Genomic DNA, 18,206 nt, shown 5'->3' on the forward strand with positions numbered 1-18,206 from the left:
GTTAATTTCTACTAGGTGGAGTTTGAGGTGCATGATTTCTACTTTGAGAAAAGCCAGCCTGTGGTGGTGCATGTGTCAATCAGGACGGCTGATACTAATGCACCAAGAGTATCATGGAACATGGGTCTGTATTGTGCATCATTTTCATATACATGTATACATGTTGCTCTGTTCTCATCTCAGTGTTTTGCTCAATAATCTTTTCTTAAACAGAACATTTGCAAGGTGGAGACTCCCCTCCCCCCAAAATAGGACTTGTTCAATGTAAATTAAATAAGTTTAGCTTTAAAGCAAATTTAGATGTCCAAACTGATGTAAAAAAAAAAAACTAAATAATGACTATGCTTTTTAACACACTTAAATAGACTTTTAAAAAGTTTAAAAAGTGCACTTTGTTATAATGTCAAATTAAAGGTTTTACCTGGAAGTACTTTTTAAATCATTATGTTTTAATAATATGTATTCGTGCTTTAAAGAAGTACATTCATTTTGATGTGTTGACTAACATACTGAAGCATATGTAGAGTATTTGATTATAATTTTAACTGTAGAGTTATTCAATATCACATTTAAAGCTAATATTGATATTTTAAATGTACTAAATTGCAACTTCATCATTACAAATGTATTTAAATACATGAAATGCAAGTTTCAATAGAAATGACATTTAAAGTTTAACCTTAAATGCTTGTCAGTACATTCGGCAGTACACTTTAACAATATTTAGACAATTTTAAGACAGGCTATTAAGACAACAAAAAGTAATTTTCATATAAAGATATGTCCTACTTAAGTGGGACAAAAAAGGCATTAATGGCATTTAATATAAATATAAACTACAATACTTTTTATTGAATTGCAATGAAGTGTTCAAAAACATTCAGTTCACACTTAAGTTTAAATGTACGCTCAAGTGTACTAAGGGAACATGTTAGATTAGAAGAATACGTCTTACTTGCCAAAATCACACTGAATGTAAAGGGTAGTGGGCTGTTTGTGAAATTAAATTAACTTTCTTTATTAAAGATCACACAAAACCACAGTGAGTGGGGTGATTAAATGCCACGGAAATATCATCAATCCCAGACAATTCATTGAACCCTGAAGGAAAATTCTGAAAATTACAGTACCTGATAATCTAAAAGATTAGGATGTGTAATGAATGCCAGACAAATGAGTTTCTCCCTATTTCTATCAAATGAATAGGTCTCAGTCTGTTGGAAGGTCAGTCCCGTCCAATCACATGGGATCAGCTGCAGATTGTTGACAATGACAACCTGAAGGCTGTGAGGATCATCACTGTGGATGGCCTGCAGCATGGCAGACTAACTGTTAGAGGTACACATCCAGATGATTTCCCCACTCCTCAATTTGGAAATATTAATCTGTTATATCAGTTGAGTCACATCTGTGCATTTTGTACAAAATCTTCTCACTACCACTGTATGTTTATCTGTATGTTAGGTGGAAAAGGTTTCATGTTCACTGTGAAGGATATTAAGGATGGTGCGGTACACTACCATCATGATGACAGTGACACTACTAAAGATTATATAGTTTTCCGGATTACTGATGGCTTACATCAAACTAGACACAAGTTTCCCATCAACGTCCTGCCCAAAGATGACAGTCCACCCTTCCTCATTACCAATATGGTGCTGGAGCTGTCTGAAGGTCAGATGGGTCTTTTGAGAGGATCCATTTTGCAAGCCTGTGATATGGACTCAAGTGATGACTACATCATGTTCAACATCACCAGACCTCCTCAGGCAGGGGAAATCATGAAGATTCCTGGTCCTGGGATAACAGGTGAGGAAAAGGGTTGTAGGAAAACTAGAACATACTCTAAATGCATGTTTTTACCTATATACATGTATATTAACCACCTAGAACACTCTAGCAACGTCTTGTATTGCCCAGGTAACCAGTTTAGCGACTGCCTTAAAAGCCAATCCTATTACCCTTCAAACAAACTAGCAACTCACTAGTAACCACCCAGAACACCCTAGCTAGTAACCCTACTAACCATCCCATAATATCATAACACACGTCCTAGAAACCACCGAAAACTCCCTCGCATCCACCTATTGTAGCAACGCCCTATAAGCCATATAGAGCTCCATAGAAACCGCCTAGTAACACCATAGCAACTAACTAGCAAAGCACCCACAAACCCCAACAAACAGCATTTACATTTTCTTCAGAGCATGTAAAAAATCTAATTCATTCTTGGGGAACTGAGTGTCCTCAGGCATCCTTTAAATACCACTGCAAAAAGTTTTGGTAACACTTTTTTTTTACAGTGTCCTTGTTACATATGTTACATGTACTTACCATAGTAATAACAGTAAATGATGCATAATTACATGCAACTAACCCTCAACCAAATCATAATCCTACCCTAACCCTATAGTAAGTACATGTAGTTGCTTAATATTACTCAGTTCTTAAATATATAATTACACTGCAACAATGACACCTTAAAATAAAGTTTAACCAAAGTTTTTTTTTTCAGGATACCCTGTTTACCGTTTTCTTCAGAAGGACCTCTTCCATTCTATCATCTACTATCGGCACTCAGGCAGTGAGGTGTTTGATGACTCTTTTGAGGTGGTGCTCTCTGATTTTCATGACCCTCCTAATCTTTCAGAGCCTCAGGTAAGTTCCAGATTTCCTAAACATCCCCTCTTTGATCAAATAGTAGTCCATGTTATACTGAAGGTTTTGGCATATTTTTGCTGTTTCCTCTAATCTGACTTTCCTCAGAGTTCACATGTTATTCACTAACCAGGTAATCTTTGCAGGTCATTGTGATTCAAATCCAGCCAGTCCCTGATCAGCCTCCACAAGAGGCACCGGGTGTGACCAGGCACTTGGTTGTCAATGAGACTGATGTCACCTACTTGACCAAGCAACAGCTGCACTTTGTTGACTTGGAGTCACCAGATAGTGAGCTCACATACACCGTAACCACCCCACCTTTCTACAGCACCACCTATGGGTACACAATTAAACTAGAAGCCTATGAGGTCCACAGCAGGATGCGTTCAATTCAAACCTGCTGCATATAACTCAACATGTATGTGCTGAAGGAATTCAGAATGATGTTAATGCTTTTGATTTACAGAGGGTCTGATGCAGGAAGGTTGTTTCTGGTTGATAGCATCCCAAAATTTAAAAAGGACCCAAACGCTCCGATGCTTAGACTTTTCACTCAGGTAAATACTTTGATCTGGAGTTAGACATATAATTTTTCCCAAAGCAACCGAAGCTGTAAATTATCCTCTCTTTATAGAATGCAGTCAACTACATGAAAGTTGCTTACATGCCTCCCATCCTGGACATTGGACCCTACCCCCAGCACATCCAGTTTATCCTGTCGGTGACCAACCAGCAAGGCAGCATGACTGCGGGAATCTGCTTCAACATAACGATTCTGCCAGTGGATAACCTGGCACCAGAGGTAGCCCTCATCTACCCAATCCAGAACAGATAATAATTACAGTATAGTGCTTGCTAGTGGTACTTATTGAGTAGAGTTGAGCTTTTACTTTTCTACTCGAAGAAATCAAATTTTTCCCTGTAAAATGGCCAAAAAAGAGATTGAGATATAGATTTAGGTTGAGCTGGAAAGAGATTGACATGTTTGAGTGGACCGCTCTCAATGTTATTTTCGGTTTCCCTGGTTACACATTATGTCCTCGTTTGTTTCTATAGTTACCCATTAGTTTCAGCTGTGTCTAGTTTGGTTGGCTTTTTCTACCCCTGTGTTCATAGACATGTGTTTCCGTTGTTCTTTGTCAGTTCTTGTTCTTTGTCAAGTCTCCTCCACCTCGACTGCTCCCTTGAGGACCACACAAGGATTTTTTTTAGATCTGGTGTGTCAGACTCCCTATCTTGACCACTCCCTCTGTGCTTTCTTTTACACTGATTCAAAACGAGCAGTCCAAGGGATGCCTGGATATTGTGCTCGAAGGACTTTTATGGATTATTTGGAGTTGTTGCTCCTGCACTGCTGTTCCCCTCTCACTATCTGCAAGGCAGGGGAGGAGGAGCCTGTCAGCCCTGCACCTGCCACGGACCCAGAAATTGAGCCCGAGGCCACCACAGACTTTGAGCCTAGCCCTTGTCTGTCATGGTCCAAGTAAGCCGACTTAGAGCCGACTCTTGCCACAGAGCCAGAGGCAGCCACCGCGTCCATCCTGGAGCCAGAGCCGGCCCGCCACGTCAGTCCTGGAGCGAGCTGGGTTGTCCTGGAGTTTGTGCATACTGCCCAGTCTGATAGACCTGTGGTGAGCTGATCCAGTTCCCTCCCTAGTACCTACTCCCTACTCCTCCTCTGCCAGTCCCATCCGGAGTCCATCCTCTTCCTCTTCCTCCTCCCTCCCCCAGTCTCCTATCTCCTGCATCCCATTCGGTCCATCTCAACTCTCTGGTCTCTTCCATTCTGCTGGTTCCATCCATTCTCTTGGATGCACCTTCTCCTCTGGTGTCGTCCAACTCCTCGGCTCTTGCCATGCCACTTGCTCTATGCAACTCTATGGCTCCGCCTCTGGCTTCCCGATCTCCAGTTTGGTATGGTGTTATGGATTCCCCAGCTTCACCTCGGCCCTCCAGGCCCATGTCTCCACCTTGGCCTGTCAACCCTTCAGCTCCGTCCCGGCTGTGTGCTCCCTCGGCTCCACCATGGTCCATCAGCCCTAGGGCTCCTCCAAGCTCCCTCCTCCCTCCGGCTCAGCCTCGGTGGAGTCGTTGCTCTAGGTCCCTGTCTGTCACCAGCTCTGCTCCCACCTCCAGCGCCCTCTCTCTCCATCCCCTCCCAGAGGACGGGCCTTCTGGGAGGGGAGACTACTGTCACAATTATATGAACTCTCAAGGCCAAAGTATACTTCACTTTTTAAGTGTACGCGATGGTCAGCGTTCAGTGCGCATGACGTGAATTTCAGAATTGTGTATTTATTTATACAAAATAATTATACTCAGTACACACACATGCTCAGCACTACTTGTTTTAATAAGGGATGTATTCACCATATTGTTTATTTTATATTTTTATATAATTTTATAATATAAGAAATTATTATTATTTTTGTTATTTTTAGCTTGTTCAATTAGCTGATTTTACTGCCTAGATGAGCATAGTCCTAATGCTACACCTTGTGTTATCACCATTTTATAATTTTATTTATTATATTTTGCATAATTCGATAAGAAATCATTTATTTTTATTTTTTTTAAACATGAAATTTTACTGTCAATATTTAGCATGATCCTAATGCTACACCTTGTTATCACCGTTTTGAAATAATTTGATATAATGAATTGATAAAATAATAAATTATTATTATTATTATTATTTTTTGTGCATGCTCAAGTTAGCAGCTGATTTTACAATTAGCATGGTGCTAATGGTACACCTTTTATCATCTTATTCTACTAACTATCTTATAAATTATAAGTCCCTTTATTAATCATAGATATCAGAACTATAAAAGCACAAGTTGAGTGCTAGGATGTGTTTTTTTTTTTCCTCTTTAGGTACATGCGAGACAGCTGACGGTGGATGAGGGGGGAGAGAGCTGGGTGAGTGAAGAACACATGCGTCTAAAGGACCAGGACTCGCTCGAGGACTCTCTGCATGTGGAGCTGAAGACGAAACCTCAGCATGGCAGTATTTACCTGGATGGCACACCTATGAGTCCAGGCCAGACTTTCACAGTCAGGGATCTGAAAAGCCTAAAAGTTAGGTCAGATGTGGTTCATCATAGTTTGTTTGGGTTCATCGTAAACACTTTAAGTAGTATTGGACCTGGCTGGTTCATTCTACATTATCTTTAGTTTTAACTATTTTGTCTGAACAGATATCGCCATGACAGCTCTGAGACAGAACATGATGATATTAAATTCATTGCCACGGATGGGATAAATATGGCTGACTTTGTACTACATGTCAAGGTAATGGAGATTTATCTTGCAATTTCTTTTTTTTACCACAAAAGAAACACTTGAAGATATCTAACAAATTGCATGTTTGACAGGTGACGCCAGTCAATGATGAGGTGCCAGTGCTAGTGCCAGGTTTGAAACCCATTTTAGCCTGTGCAGAGGGACAGGAAGTGGTCATCACCATTGAGTACATCTGTGCCACAGATCCAGACAGTGATGATAGCACATTGATGTATATGATCGCCCGACAACCATATTATGGGGTAGTTCAAAGGAATGACATTGTGGTGGACCGCTTCATTCAAGCAGATATATCTGCTGGCTTAATTTCCTATAGACACACAGGTAATATAAGAAAATTAGTAATGCATTTCTTTCACTTTTTATATTTCACTTTCTGTAGTTGAACTTAAAGGGATAGTTCGGCCAAAAATGATATTAAACCCATGATTTACTCACCCTCAAGCCGTTCGAGATGCATATGTCAATCGTTTTTCAGACGAACACATTTTCAGTTATTTTAGAAAATGTCTTAGATCTTTCAGTGGTTATAATGTCAAGTTATGGGGTCCACTCCTTCAAGTCCCAAAATGTGCATGCATCCTTCACAAAAGTAATCCATCCGGCTCCAGGGGGATAAACGAAGGCCTTCTGAGGGTAATCCGTGCGGTTTTGTCGTAAAAATATACAAATTTAAAACTTTATAAATGAAAATAACTGGCTTCCGGCAACGGTCGACGCGCGTTCACGGGAGATGGATACTGGCATATGACGTAGGATTACCCTCAGAAGGCCTTCGTTTATCCCCCTGGAGCCGGATGGATTAATTTTGTGAAGGATGCATGCACATTTTTATAGTTAATCATTTTATTAAATGCAATTAGCAAACTTCAAAGTGCTTTTTTGACCCACTTAAGTAGGACTTAAGTACATCTTTATATGCAATTTCCTAATTATTTCTGTTGTCTTTGAAATATAGTTAAAGTGTACTGCTGAAAATACTGACAAGCATTTATGGTAAACTTTATAATGGTATACTTTAATGTCGATCATTTCTATTGAAACTTGTATGTCATGTATTTTATAAAATATGTAATTGCATATTTGCAATGGTGAAGTTGCAATTTAAAATATAGCAACTTTAAATGTAATATTGAATAACAAAAAAAACCCATTTAATTTGACATTATTACAAAGTGCACTTTTTAAAAGTGTACTTAAGTGTGTTAAGATTAAGAAACAGTCATGAAAGTCTACTTTCTTTAAGTACACTTAAGTGGCCTTTTATTTAATTAATATTATATTATCTGCAAGTACAGTTTTTTTTATTACTTTTAAGACTTTAAGTACACTACAAGTGCACAATCATTGTGCATTTCTTTTTTGCAAAGGTATACTGTAAATGCATTTGATATTGTTTGTTAAATATGATTATAAACCTGTGAAGTAACAAATTTATATCAATTTTACTCCAAAGGACACGAGATTGGGCTACAACCACGTCATGACATTGTCACGTTTGTGATCTCTGATGGAGAATCAGGACTACTTCCTTCCTGTTGCAGTGACAAAGCCACTATATTCAGTGCACAAACACCTGAAATACAGAATTCCCTGCCTGTCTATGACCTTAATATCACCGTTTATCCTGTGAACAACCAACCACCATCTATTGCTGTTGGTAATGGGAAAGCTTTTCTTTCTGATGTAATTGTAACATGCAGTATGTATGTGTACGTATTAAGGAGCTACAGAAAGGAAAAACCTTTGTACATTATAAAACAAGATATTAATTGTGTTTAACATATTAAAATTAATTCTTAGTACCACTGTTGTTGATTACTGTATAATATCAATAATCTCATTTATAGTATGATTCATATCCCTTGTGAAAAGGAATTACACGCCAGCATACTTTTAAAGAGAGTACTTCTTATAAAACAATATTCTTTAAACTTAAGTGTGAACTGAATGTAATGTTTTCAGACACTTAATTGCATGCTAATTGCAATTAAATTAAAATGTATTATAGTTTAAATTTATATTAAATCCAGTTAGTTGAACTTAAGAGTGGTTTTGGACCCATTTAAGGAAGTACATCTTTATATGTAATTTCATAATTGCTTCTATTGTCTTTGAAATACAGTTAAAGAGTGCTGCCGAATGTACTGACAAGCATTTATGGTAAACTAATGTCATTTCTTTTAAAACTTGCATGTCCTATATTTAAATTTATTTGCAATTACACATTTGTAATAAAGAAGTTTCAATTTAGTATAACTAAAGTACTTTACATGTGTATTGAAAAATGTACTTTAAAGCACAACAAAAGATTATAATATATTCTGATTTTAAATGTATTTTAAATTTAAACTTTGATTACTTTTGACATTGAAAGTTTGACATTATTACAAAGTGCACTTAAGTGTGTAAAGAAAGAGTCACGAAAGTACACTTAAATGGCCTTGTATTTTAATATGTTCTATTGTCTCCAAGTAGATTTTAGTTTTTTTTTTAAATATACAAGTACATTTGAAGTACATTAAGCACACTTTTTTTTCACAAGGGATATTGTAGCATTTGCTGCTTTTTGCTGACATGCTAGGGTCCATGACACATTTTTTTTCACATCAGGAGAGGTGCTTGTGGTGAATGAAGGAGGGTCAGCCTCTATCACAGTGACCCATCTGAGAGTTGAAGACCAAGACTCTGCTCCAGAAGATCTCAAGCTCATCCTGGTTGCTCCTCCACAGTTTGGCTACATAGAGAACATCCTGCCCAGTCCAGGATTTGAAAAGAGCAACATGGGAATCAGTATCGGTGAGCCAGTTCTGTTATGTGCATTTGACTGTTTTAAAATGGCGTCATTGCATTGGGTTATATTATATGGTAATGCTAGAGCCTGAATTGTTGGTTTTTCCTCGTTTAGCCTCTTTCACCTACAGGGATGTGTTGAATGGACACATTAACTATGTTCAGTCTAGACACCAGAGGATGGAGCCGACCACTGACCAGCTCATGTTGCATGTGTCCGATGGGAAACAGCAATCCTCTTCAGTCCCGTTCTACATCATCATCAGTCCGACCAATGATGAGATTCCAGACTTCCTGGCCAGAAACATCACGGTCAGTCAGAGAATCATCTTGTAAATAACACAGCTGTGTAGCAAATTAGCTCAAAAGGGAAAACTGTGTAATTAATTGTAATGGGTTTTAGCTTTCAGAATTAACCTTACAATCGTCCACCAAGCAGACTGTACAATCTTCTGTCAACTCTAAGAAAAATTATTCTCCTTGCCAAGAAGGCTTTCTTACTGTATATATTGCACTAACAGTACAAAAGCAAAGTGACTTTGATTTGTGAGCCGCAAACACAGAGACAATCAATTGTGAATAGAACAAGGTTTAATAAATGAAACTACTGGTTAATACAGCTAAACTAAGCACAACACATACTGTATATACAGAGAAAAGAATGGCAATGTTTACAATCAGAGGTGTGAGGTGTGGCGAATGAGGTGTGGCGAGCAGGACGAAATTGGTGATGAGTGACACCTGCGTGACGCACCGGTCTCGTATCTCTCACAGAGGAGCAGAAGCATAAAAGGAGGAGCGACGACAGTGAAGGATGAGAGAGGATCAGGCCTGGACTATTTATGTTATGTTTTGTTTTTATATGTGGCGTCAGTCGTCCTTGAGGGGCTGCCGTCTTTACTTTCGTTTTGTGTTTGTTTTATTTTATGATTATTACAGTCTTTAAATGTTCGCCGGTTTCCGCCTCCTCCTTCCCACAACATCTAACCTTGCTACATCAGGCTTTTATTCACATATAGACATTGATCAGCGAACACAAAAAGAAGCTCAACTGAACCTGCTCGAGGTGCGAGAACAAACCTCATTGGTTCCTCCAGAAGCTCAAACGTGCTGCGTAACACAAGAATGAACTATGAACTATCCCTTTAAAATGATAATCAAGCCTTTTACATGTGCTTTGTATGTTAGTCAACACATCAAAATGTGTACTTCTTTAAAGCACAACAAATGATTATTAAAACACAGTGATTGTACTTTGAAGTAAAACTTTGAGGAGATAGTCAGTCAGAGACTTGTATATAATAGTTAAATAACTGAATAAAGCGAGTAGGTTTGTGTGTATACATTTGGCATGATCTGTATCAAGAAACACTGCTCTAATCAGTTGAGGTGTGATGACCAACGTTTGTCTTTTAGGTTCGGGAGGGAGATATGAAAGAGTTGGACCCATCTATAATCAGTGCGGTGGATCTTGATGTTCCCAGAGACCGTTTAATGTTCAGCATAGTCCAGCAGCCTCAGCACGGCTCCATCGTGAGTCTCCCACATGGCAATCATGTGCCGCATTACAAGCACGGATCTGAGATCCCTGTGGAGCACTTCACTATGGACGACCTCAGGAGTGGTACTTTAAAGTCTTTTACGTTTTTCTTTTGACTACAGTCAAAACAGATATTGATGATATAGTCTATTTGTTATATATATATATATATATATATATATACCTGTATTACCAGTAATTTCATTATTTTATCATTTTCATTATTCAAGTAAAACGTGTTCCAAGTCCCTTTGCGCCACCTATTGGTGATTTCGCAAACAAGTGTCACATGTAACTGGGTTGTACACGCAGCGGCACATCCGCGGTAGTAATAGGCATTTTGGTTGACTACCTACTGTGTGTGTATGTGTGTGTGTATATATATACGATTAGAGCTGGGCAAAATGCGTGATTGTTGCATGATTTAATGCGTCCCCAACCTTTTTGTTTTGTTTTTTAATAATACATCAGACAAATTTTTTTTTTCTTGCTCTGTCCTCAGGCATGACTCTGATGTACATGCACGATGACTCTGAGAGTGAGCAGGACGGATTTATTGTTCAGCTCTCTGACGGAAAACACCAGCTCCAGAAACACGTGCAGGTTAAAGTACTGCCTGTCAATGATGAGGAGCCACAAATTATCCGGTAATTGCAGATAAATATCATTGAAGTGAATCATGCTTTCCCATTATTCATCAATAAATTATACATTAGTTTATTTGTTGTAACATGATTATGAATCGCTCACTACTCGATACATTCAAACCATAAATGTTGAAGACATTATAGCCTATCACATTAAGTGGTAAGTCTCTGTGGAAAAGAAAAACACACTATAATTTATTTGCAGGAACACTGGCCTGGAGATGGAGACTGGAGAGTCCAGACTGATCTCCAGTGCTGTTCTTAGTGCTCACGACAAAGACACTTCTTCTTCTGACATCATCTATGTGTTTGAGAGCATACCGAGACATGGTGTCATTCAGATGAAGGTCAGTTTGCTCAATATGCAGTGAGAAAAATATCTAATCTCTTACTGCCAAAAATACCAAAGTCTCTGAGAAATGTTTCCTGAACCTTTGAATATATGCCATGAAGAATTAAGGCAGTTCTGAAGGCAGAAGCGGGACCAACCCGATACTAGCAAGATGTATATATATATATATTAGGGTTGGGTATCGATTCAGATGTTCCAATTCGATTTGATTTCGAATCACAAGCTCTCAATTCGATTCGATTTCGATTCACAAGCTCTCAATTCGATTCGATTTCGATTCTCGATTCGATTTTCAATTTCGATTCTAAATTAGATTTTCGATTCCCGATTCGACTCAATGAATATAGATTTAATACAAATCCTATATTTATTAAAAAGAAAGTTAATTAATAAAAAGAAATTAAGAGCCACAAACCTGTTTTAAACTCTCTTTATTTTAGGTACACTTGGGTACATTAAACAGAAGCCAACTCTAGATTTCAAATGCATACAAAGAATAGACAGGATTTTGATGCAAGATGAAAAATTGATGCTGAAAATTGGACAATTCAGAACAGTCGCATGCCTTGATCAAACAGGATCAGGTTATTTTATGTTTAAGATAAAACAAACATAAAATCTCACAGCATTAGCTGTAACATGGAGGCTGCAAGCCTATGAAAAGTGTAGGAAAACTAATACTGGCTTTTGGGTGATAGAAAAATCAATTCATGGCCTTTGAGAATAAATTTTTCAATCGACCATAAATTTTGTTTTTAATTAATCGAAAAATCTGTTTTTTTTTGCCCAGCTCTAATATATATATATATATATATATATATATATATATATATATATATATATATATATATATATATATATATATATATATATATATATATATATATATATATATATAAATATATGTGTGTGTGTGTGTGAACAAACCCAGAATGTTTGCTGTTCCTCAGGTCGGCACAGAATGGGTGTCTGTATCTGCAGGAATGAACTGCTCTCAGCAGGTTTTGGATATGAACCTGTTACGGTACCTTCACACCAGTCATCCTGGAGCACCCGCTGCTGACTTCTTTGTCTTTCACCTGATGGACGGCAAGAACCTCTCTCCTGCTCAACGCTTCCACATAACAGTCAAAGAACTGGAGAAAGGTGGGCTGCTGCTTTTATTTCCTGATGATATGCATCCTATATTCCAAGAGTTATCAGCAAATTGTTCAACTGAGTCAGTTCTTTTCAAGTCTGCTCTGTGCTGATCTGCAGGAGACATAGCATTGTTCCTGAAGCCTGTGAGGTCTAGTCGAGGGGAGCGTGTGGTTCTCACCACAGACGTCTTGCTGGCGGTAGACGGCACTGACAGGCCGGAGGAGCTGCTCTATGTTATCACTGTACCTCCAGCACATGGTCATGTGGAGCACATCAAACACACCGGCGTGAAAATTCAGTCGTTCAGTCAGCTGGACGTAGCAGCAAACCTGGTGTGTTATGTACATGACAACAGAGCCACTTCACCTAAAGAGACCCTGCAGTAAGGACCTCATGCAAGGACTGATGCAGTCTGCGTTCATTATCAACCTTTTTTTTTTTTTTAAATGGTTGAACTTTGCAAAATAATGTTATAGAGTTATTTTCCCCCCAAAATCTAAATAAATAATACAAATAATATTTAAATAAATATTCATAATTATGCAATGATGTTTTAAAAACATCTAGGAGCTTTTTAAAATGATCTTTGTGATAATTAAGCAAAAATTGAAAATTATTAAATATAATAAATATAAAAATAATTAAATATTAATATATAATTTTTTTCTATTATATTATATATATATATATATATATATATATATATATATGCATGTATATATATATATATATATATATATATATATATATATAAATTCTATTATATTATATTTATATAAAAAATCTATATATTTTTTTATTTTTATATACTTTTTGACATTAGGAACATCAGTAACAAGAATTTTGACATTATATGGGCAATTAAGCACAATTTGCACACATATTGTAAGTACTGTAACTAAATCAATATTAATTAAACAATAATATAATCTGTAATGTGTATATATACAGTGTGTCTACTATATAATAACTATTTATTATTATTTCTTGTGGATATAGGCTTACTGTCAAAATATAATTTCTTATTTCTATATTTATTTATTGTGGGGTGAAATATTACCCAGATGTGAGTAACCTTTTTGTTTATCTTAAATTTTGTTTCATTTTATTGAATTCCTGTGCAGCTGTACCATAAAGATTGTTGATTTGTCCTTTGTGTCTTTGTTCAATATGTCTACATTATCCATAGGTTTGTGGTCAGCAATGGCATATCAACTCGCAACGGGACCCTGGAGATCTTAGTGGAAATGACTGATGAGGTTCTGCCCACACTAGTGCACAACACTGGTCTACGGGTTCCCCAGGGGTCCACCATAACTTTGACACCTGATGCCTTATTCCTGTCTGATCCTGACAGCCCACACACTGCCTTGAGCTACAAGGTGGTCCACCCTCCCCAGTATGGCCAGTTGCTTTTGAAGGGACAGACACTGGTGGCTGGTAGCAGTTTTACCCAGCAGAACATTCAGGATCTGGCTGTTTCATACAGACACTCTGGAGGAGCTTCTCAGATCGATCGCTTCAGATTCACAGCCTCTGACAGCACAGAAAGAGGATTCCTGCTGGAAGGAAAAGTGCAAACTGAGCCGGTCTTCTTCACTCTTCAAGTTAGTTGCAATCATTTGTTTTGGAAAAAAAATTTATTTATTTTTTTGTACCTATTTTTAAAAATTCAAAAAGGTCTGCACTGTAACTTTTTTTTTTTATCAAGTTCAAGCAGGAGATAAAAAACAAGGCAGACATTTCGGCTCTCTGCCTTCGTCAGTGTAACAATTCAGTGGTTATATAGAAAACACTACAAATCTTCAGGTGATCATAATCAGACAATCAATCCACAGACTCTATTTCAACTCCATCTGGAACAACAAATCAATAATAATAATAGGAACAATAACACTTCAGGAAAAAAATGCCATTCATAAACATTGTGACCCAAAAAATAATAATAATTTACAAAATAATTTGGTAACACTTTACAATTAGGTTCATTAGTTAGCATTAGTTAATGTATTAACCAACATGAACTAACAATGAGCAATTCATTTGTTACAGTATTTATTAATCTTTGTTAATATTAGTTAATAAAAATCCAGCTGTTCATTATTTGTTCATGTTAGTTCACAATGCATTAACTACTGTTAAGAAATACAACCTTTGATTTTAATAGCGTATTAGTAAATGTTGAAATTAATATTAACTAAGATTAATAAAGTATTGTTAATTCTTCATGTTAACTAAGGTAAACTAATGAACCTTATTGCAAAGTGTTACCAATAATTTTAAATAATCATAATCCTCTTTTAAACCCAAAGGAGACATAGGGCCCTATTTTAACGATCTGAAACGCAAGTGTCAAAGTGCAAAGCGCAAGTAACTTTGTGGGCGGGTCTTGGCGCTATTGCTATTTTCCCGGCGGGATAAATGACTCTTGCGCCCGGCGCAAATCTAAAATGGGTTGGTCTGAAGTAGCTTCATTATTCATAGGTGTGGTTTGGGCGTAACGTGAAATAAACCAATCAGAGCGTCATCTCACATTCCCTTTAAGAGCAGACGTGCTTTTTCTAAAGCGGATTCCTATTATAACGGCGGATTTGCCAGGCGCGCGCCAGGAGCGGTTCACAGCCGAGGAGAGCAACGCTCTTGTTGCAACCTCCACCTCCACCAGGGAGGTTGGGGATGGAGAAACCCACCCAAATTAACTTCGGTTAAAAAGGCGTATGATAATTTGGGTAAATGTGTAAGCTAGATGTATGCTTTTATAATAAGTTGTCTATCTATCTATCTATCTATCTATCTATCTATCTATCTATCTATCTATCTATCTATCTATCTATCTATCTATCTATCTATCTATCTATCTATCTATCTATCTATCTATCTATCTATCTATCTATCTATCTATCGTAATAATGTATGATTTGCAAAAATGAAAACTGCTGCTTCTGTGTAGATGACAGAATCAAAGTGTATGCGCGTTGTGCACACGCTACATTGATTATGGCCAAGCATGCGCCCTTAAAATAGCATATGAATAACATGCGCAACGCGCCACTGACTTTAAACTATTTTTTCCTGGTTAGTGGCGCAATTGTTTTCTAAACCTGCAAAATAGCATGAAGGAACGTTTGCGCCGGAACACGCCTCCTTTTTTGCGCTGAACCGCCCCCGGGAGCGCAAGTTCATTCCCTAGTTTAGCGACGTGTTTCTGTGGAGGGAAAAGCGCGCTTTGCGCCGGTGCAAAATAGGAATGATACATGCGTCGGTGTACAAAGTCAATTGCGCTGGGTGCAAGATAGGGCCCATTGTCTGTAAATGAAACATCCAAAACGCCTCTCTTGCTAAAAGTTATTTATCGATATCTTTTCACTTTTGTCACTTTTCACTATTTTAAACAATATCACTCAACCACAGGACGCTTTGCCTCCCCATTTGTATACAACTTTCTTCTGTAACTCCATAATGTCATTCTTCACTGCTGAAATCTACAATATCCATCAACACCTTGACTCCATTTCACACCATCTTCACACCTTTGCTGACCTTCATCCACCCACACACACACTCTCTTCTTTTCACCTGCCCTCTCTCTCAGAACTCACCGAACTCATCCAGAAATCCAAACTGTCCACGTCAACTCGACCCTCTACCTACACATCTTGTCAAATCCTGCCTCCCTTCTCTGCTCCCCATCATCTCGGCCATCATTCACTCCTCTCTCACCACTGGAACTGTCCCTACATCCTTCAAAACTGCTGTCATTACACCTATCTTGAAAAAGCCTGGCGCTGACCCCTCCGATTTCAACAACTTCCGTCCTATTTCCAACCTACCTTACATTTCCAAAATCCTTGAAAAAACAGTTGCCACTCAAATCCATTCTCACCTTTCTCATAACAATCTCTATGAACAGTTCCAGTCCGGTTTCCGCCCACTCCACAGCACTGAAACAGCACTTATAAAACTCACCAACGACCTCCTCATGGCAGCTGACTCTGGACTACTCACCATCCTAATCCTCCTTGACCTGAGTGCGGCCTTTGACACTATCTGTCACACCACCCTCCTCAATAGACTGTCATCCATTGGTCTTACCCACACTCCACTAAACTGGCTCACATCCTACCTCTCTGGCCACACTCAGTTCGTTCAGCTTAAGTCATTCAAATCCATTCCCTCCCCCGTCACTACAGGTGTGCCCCAGGGCTCTGTCCTGGGGCCCCTTCTCTTTATCATCTACCTTCTTCCCCTTGGCAATATTCTCCGTAAATTCAATGTTACTTTCCACTGCTACGCGGATGACATCCAGCTCTACCTCACCACAAAGCCCTCAGTCACTCTCCCACCTACTACCCTCACCGATTGCATTGCTGAAATAAAATCCTGGTTTACCCTCAACTTCCTTAAACTTAACAGTGATAAAACCGAGGTTCTCCTCATTGGCACCAAATCCACATTATCCAAAACCAACAGTTTTTCCATCACAACTGATAACTCCTCCGTCTCACCTTCCCCTCAGGTTAAGAGTCTGGGTGTCATCCTGGATAGCACACTATCATTTCAATCACACATCAATAACATCACCCGGTCAGCCTACTTCCATTTACGTAACATTAATCGTCTTCGCCCCTCCCTTACCCCCCACTCTGCCGCCATTCTTGTCCACAGCCTTGTCACTTCACGTCTAGACTATTGTAATTCACTTCTCTTGGGCCTCCCTCACAAATCCCTCCGTAAACTTCAATTAGTCCAGAATTCAGCTGCCCGAATCATTACCCGAACCCCCTCCATCCATCACATCACTCCTGTCCTCCAGCAGCTCCACTGGCTCCCTATACAGTCCCGTATCCAGTTCAAAGTCCTCTTGCGGACATTCAAAGCCATCCACAACCTCTCACCCCCTTATCTATCTGACCTCCTCCATGTTCCCACTCCATCTCGCTCTCTCAGATCCTCCTCCTCATTATACCTGTCCGTCCCACCTGCCCGTCTCACCACAATGGGGAGCAGAGCATTCAGCCGCTCTGCTCCCCGCCTTTGGAACTCCCTTCCACCTCATCTCAGAAATATGGACTCATTCCCTCATTTCAAATCTGGACTCAAAACCTATCTGTTTAAACAAGCCTATTCATTGTAACATCCATTCATCTGTAATTCTAATTGATTTTAACTGGTTTTTAATTTATTTCTTCCATTATTTTATCATTTGTTTTATGTAGTAACTTTTATGTATGCCTGTACGGTGACCCTGAGTGTCAGAAAGGCGCCTTTCAAATAAAATGTATTATTATTATTATTATTATCTCCACCACAGCGGGAATTCATAAATTTTGTAATACCTAACATTTAAGATGTTCAATGATTTGATTATACTCAATAAAGTGTAGCAATGGGAGAAGTAACATCATGTCTGCAAATGTCTGATTTGTGTTCACTCACTCTGATTATTGTTTGTCTGTCATTGTTTTCCAACTTTTAATCCCGTGAAATGATGTGTGTGCCACAGATTGAAGCTCTCGACAGCTCCGCTCCACAGATAGCAGTGCTGGAAACCCTGTGGAGAGTGGAGCTCCTCAAAGATGGTCGTTATGGGATCTTTATTTCCTCCAGAGAGCTTAAGGCTCAGGATAAGAACTCTGCAGACGGTGATCTGATCTATCACATCCTCAGACCGCCTTACTTTGGATACCTGGAAAATTATACCAATGGTGAGAGGTCTGTCTGTCTGTGTATCCATCTATCTAGATCTAGTCTTCCTGTCTGTAATAAT

The 18,206-nt window shown here is 38.6% G+C and overlaps 1 protein-coding gene across 1 annotated transcript in view; it reads left to right on the forward strand.

The window, feature by feature from the left end:
• The window catches only part of frem1a (Fras1 related extracellular matrix 1a), a gene marked incomplete at both ends in the record, with an annotated part of 29,705 nt that overhangs the window by 6,255 nt on the left and 5,244 nt on the right, over positions 1-18,206 (forward strand). Inside the window, 20 exons of the mRNA XM_081358497.1 lie at positions 16-124; positions 1,207-1,338; positions 1,465-1,809; positions 2,516-2,658; positions 2,805-3,001; positions 3,128-3,218; positions 3,296-3,463; positions 5,539-5,747; positions 5,862-5,955; positions 6,039-6,291; positions 7,424-7,627; positions 8,581-8,766; positions 8,876-9,072; positions 10,177-10,384; positions 10,803-10,947; positions 11,153-11,294; positions 12,250-12,445; positions 12,557-12,821; positions 13,629-14,046; positions 17,943-18,144. Of these exons, the coding sequence (XP_081214623.1) occupies positions 16-124; positions 1,207-1,338; positions 1,465-1,809; positions 2,516-2,658; positions 2,805-3,001; positions 3,128-3,218; positions 3,296-3,463; positions 5,539-5,747; positions 5,862-5,955; positions 6,039-6,291; positions 7,424-7,627; positions 8,581-8,766; positions 8,876-9,072; positions 10,177-10,384; positions 10,803-10,947; positions 11,153-11,294; positions 12,250-12,445; positions 12,557-12,821; positions 13,629-14,046; positions 17,943-18,144 (3,904 nt within the window). The remainder of the gene's footprint in view (positions 1-15; positions 125-1,206; positions 1,339-1,464; positions 1,810-2,515; positions 2,659-2,804; positions 3,002-3,127; positions 3,219-3,295; positions 3,464-5,538; positions 5,748-5,861; positions 5,956-6,038; positions 6,292-7,423; positions 7,628-8,580; positions 8,767-8,875; positions 9,073-10,176; positions 10,385-10,802; positions 10,948-11,152; positions 11,295-12,249; positions 12,446-12,556; positions 12,822-13,628; positions 14,047-17,942; positions 18,145-18,206) is intronic.

The sequence above is a fragment of the Scardinius erythrophthalmus genome, assembly GCF_964197995.2.
Source record: "Scardinius erythrophthalmus genome assembly, chromosome: 2".
NCBI lineage: Eukaryota > Metazoa > Chordata > Actinopteri > Cypriniformes > Leuciscidae > Scardinius > Scardinius erythrophthalmus.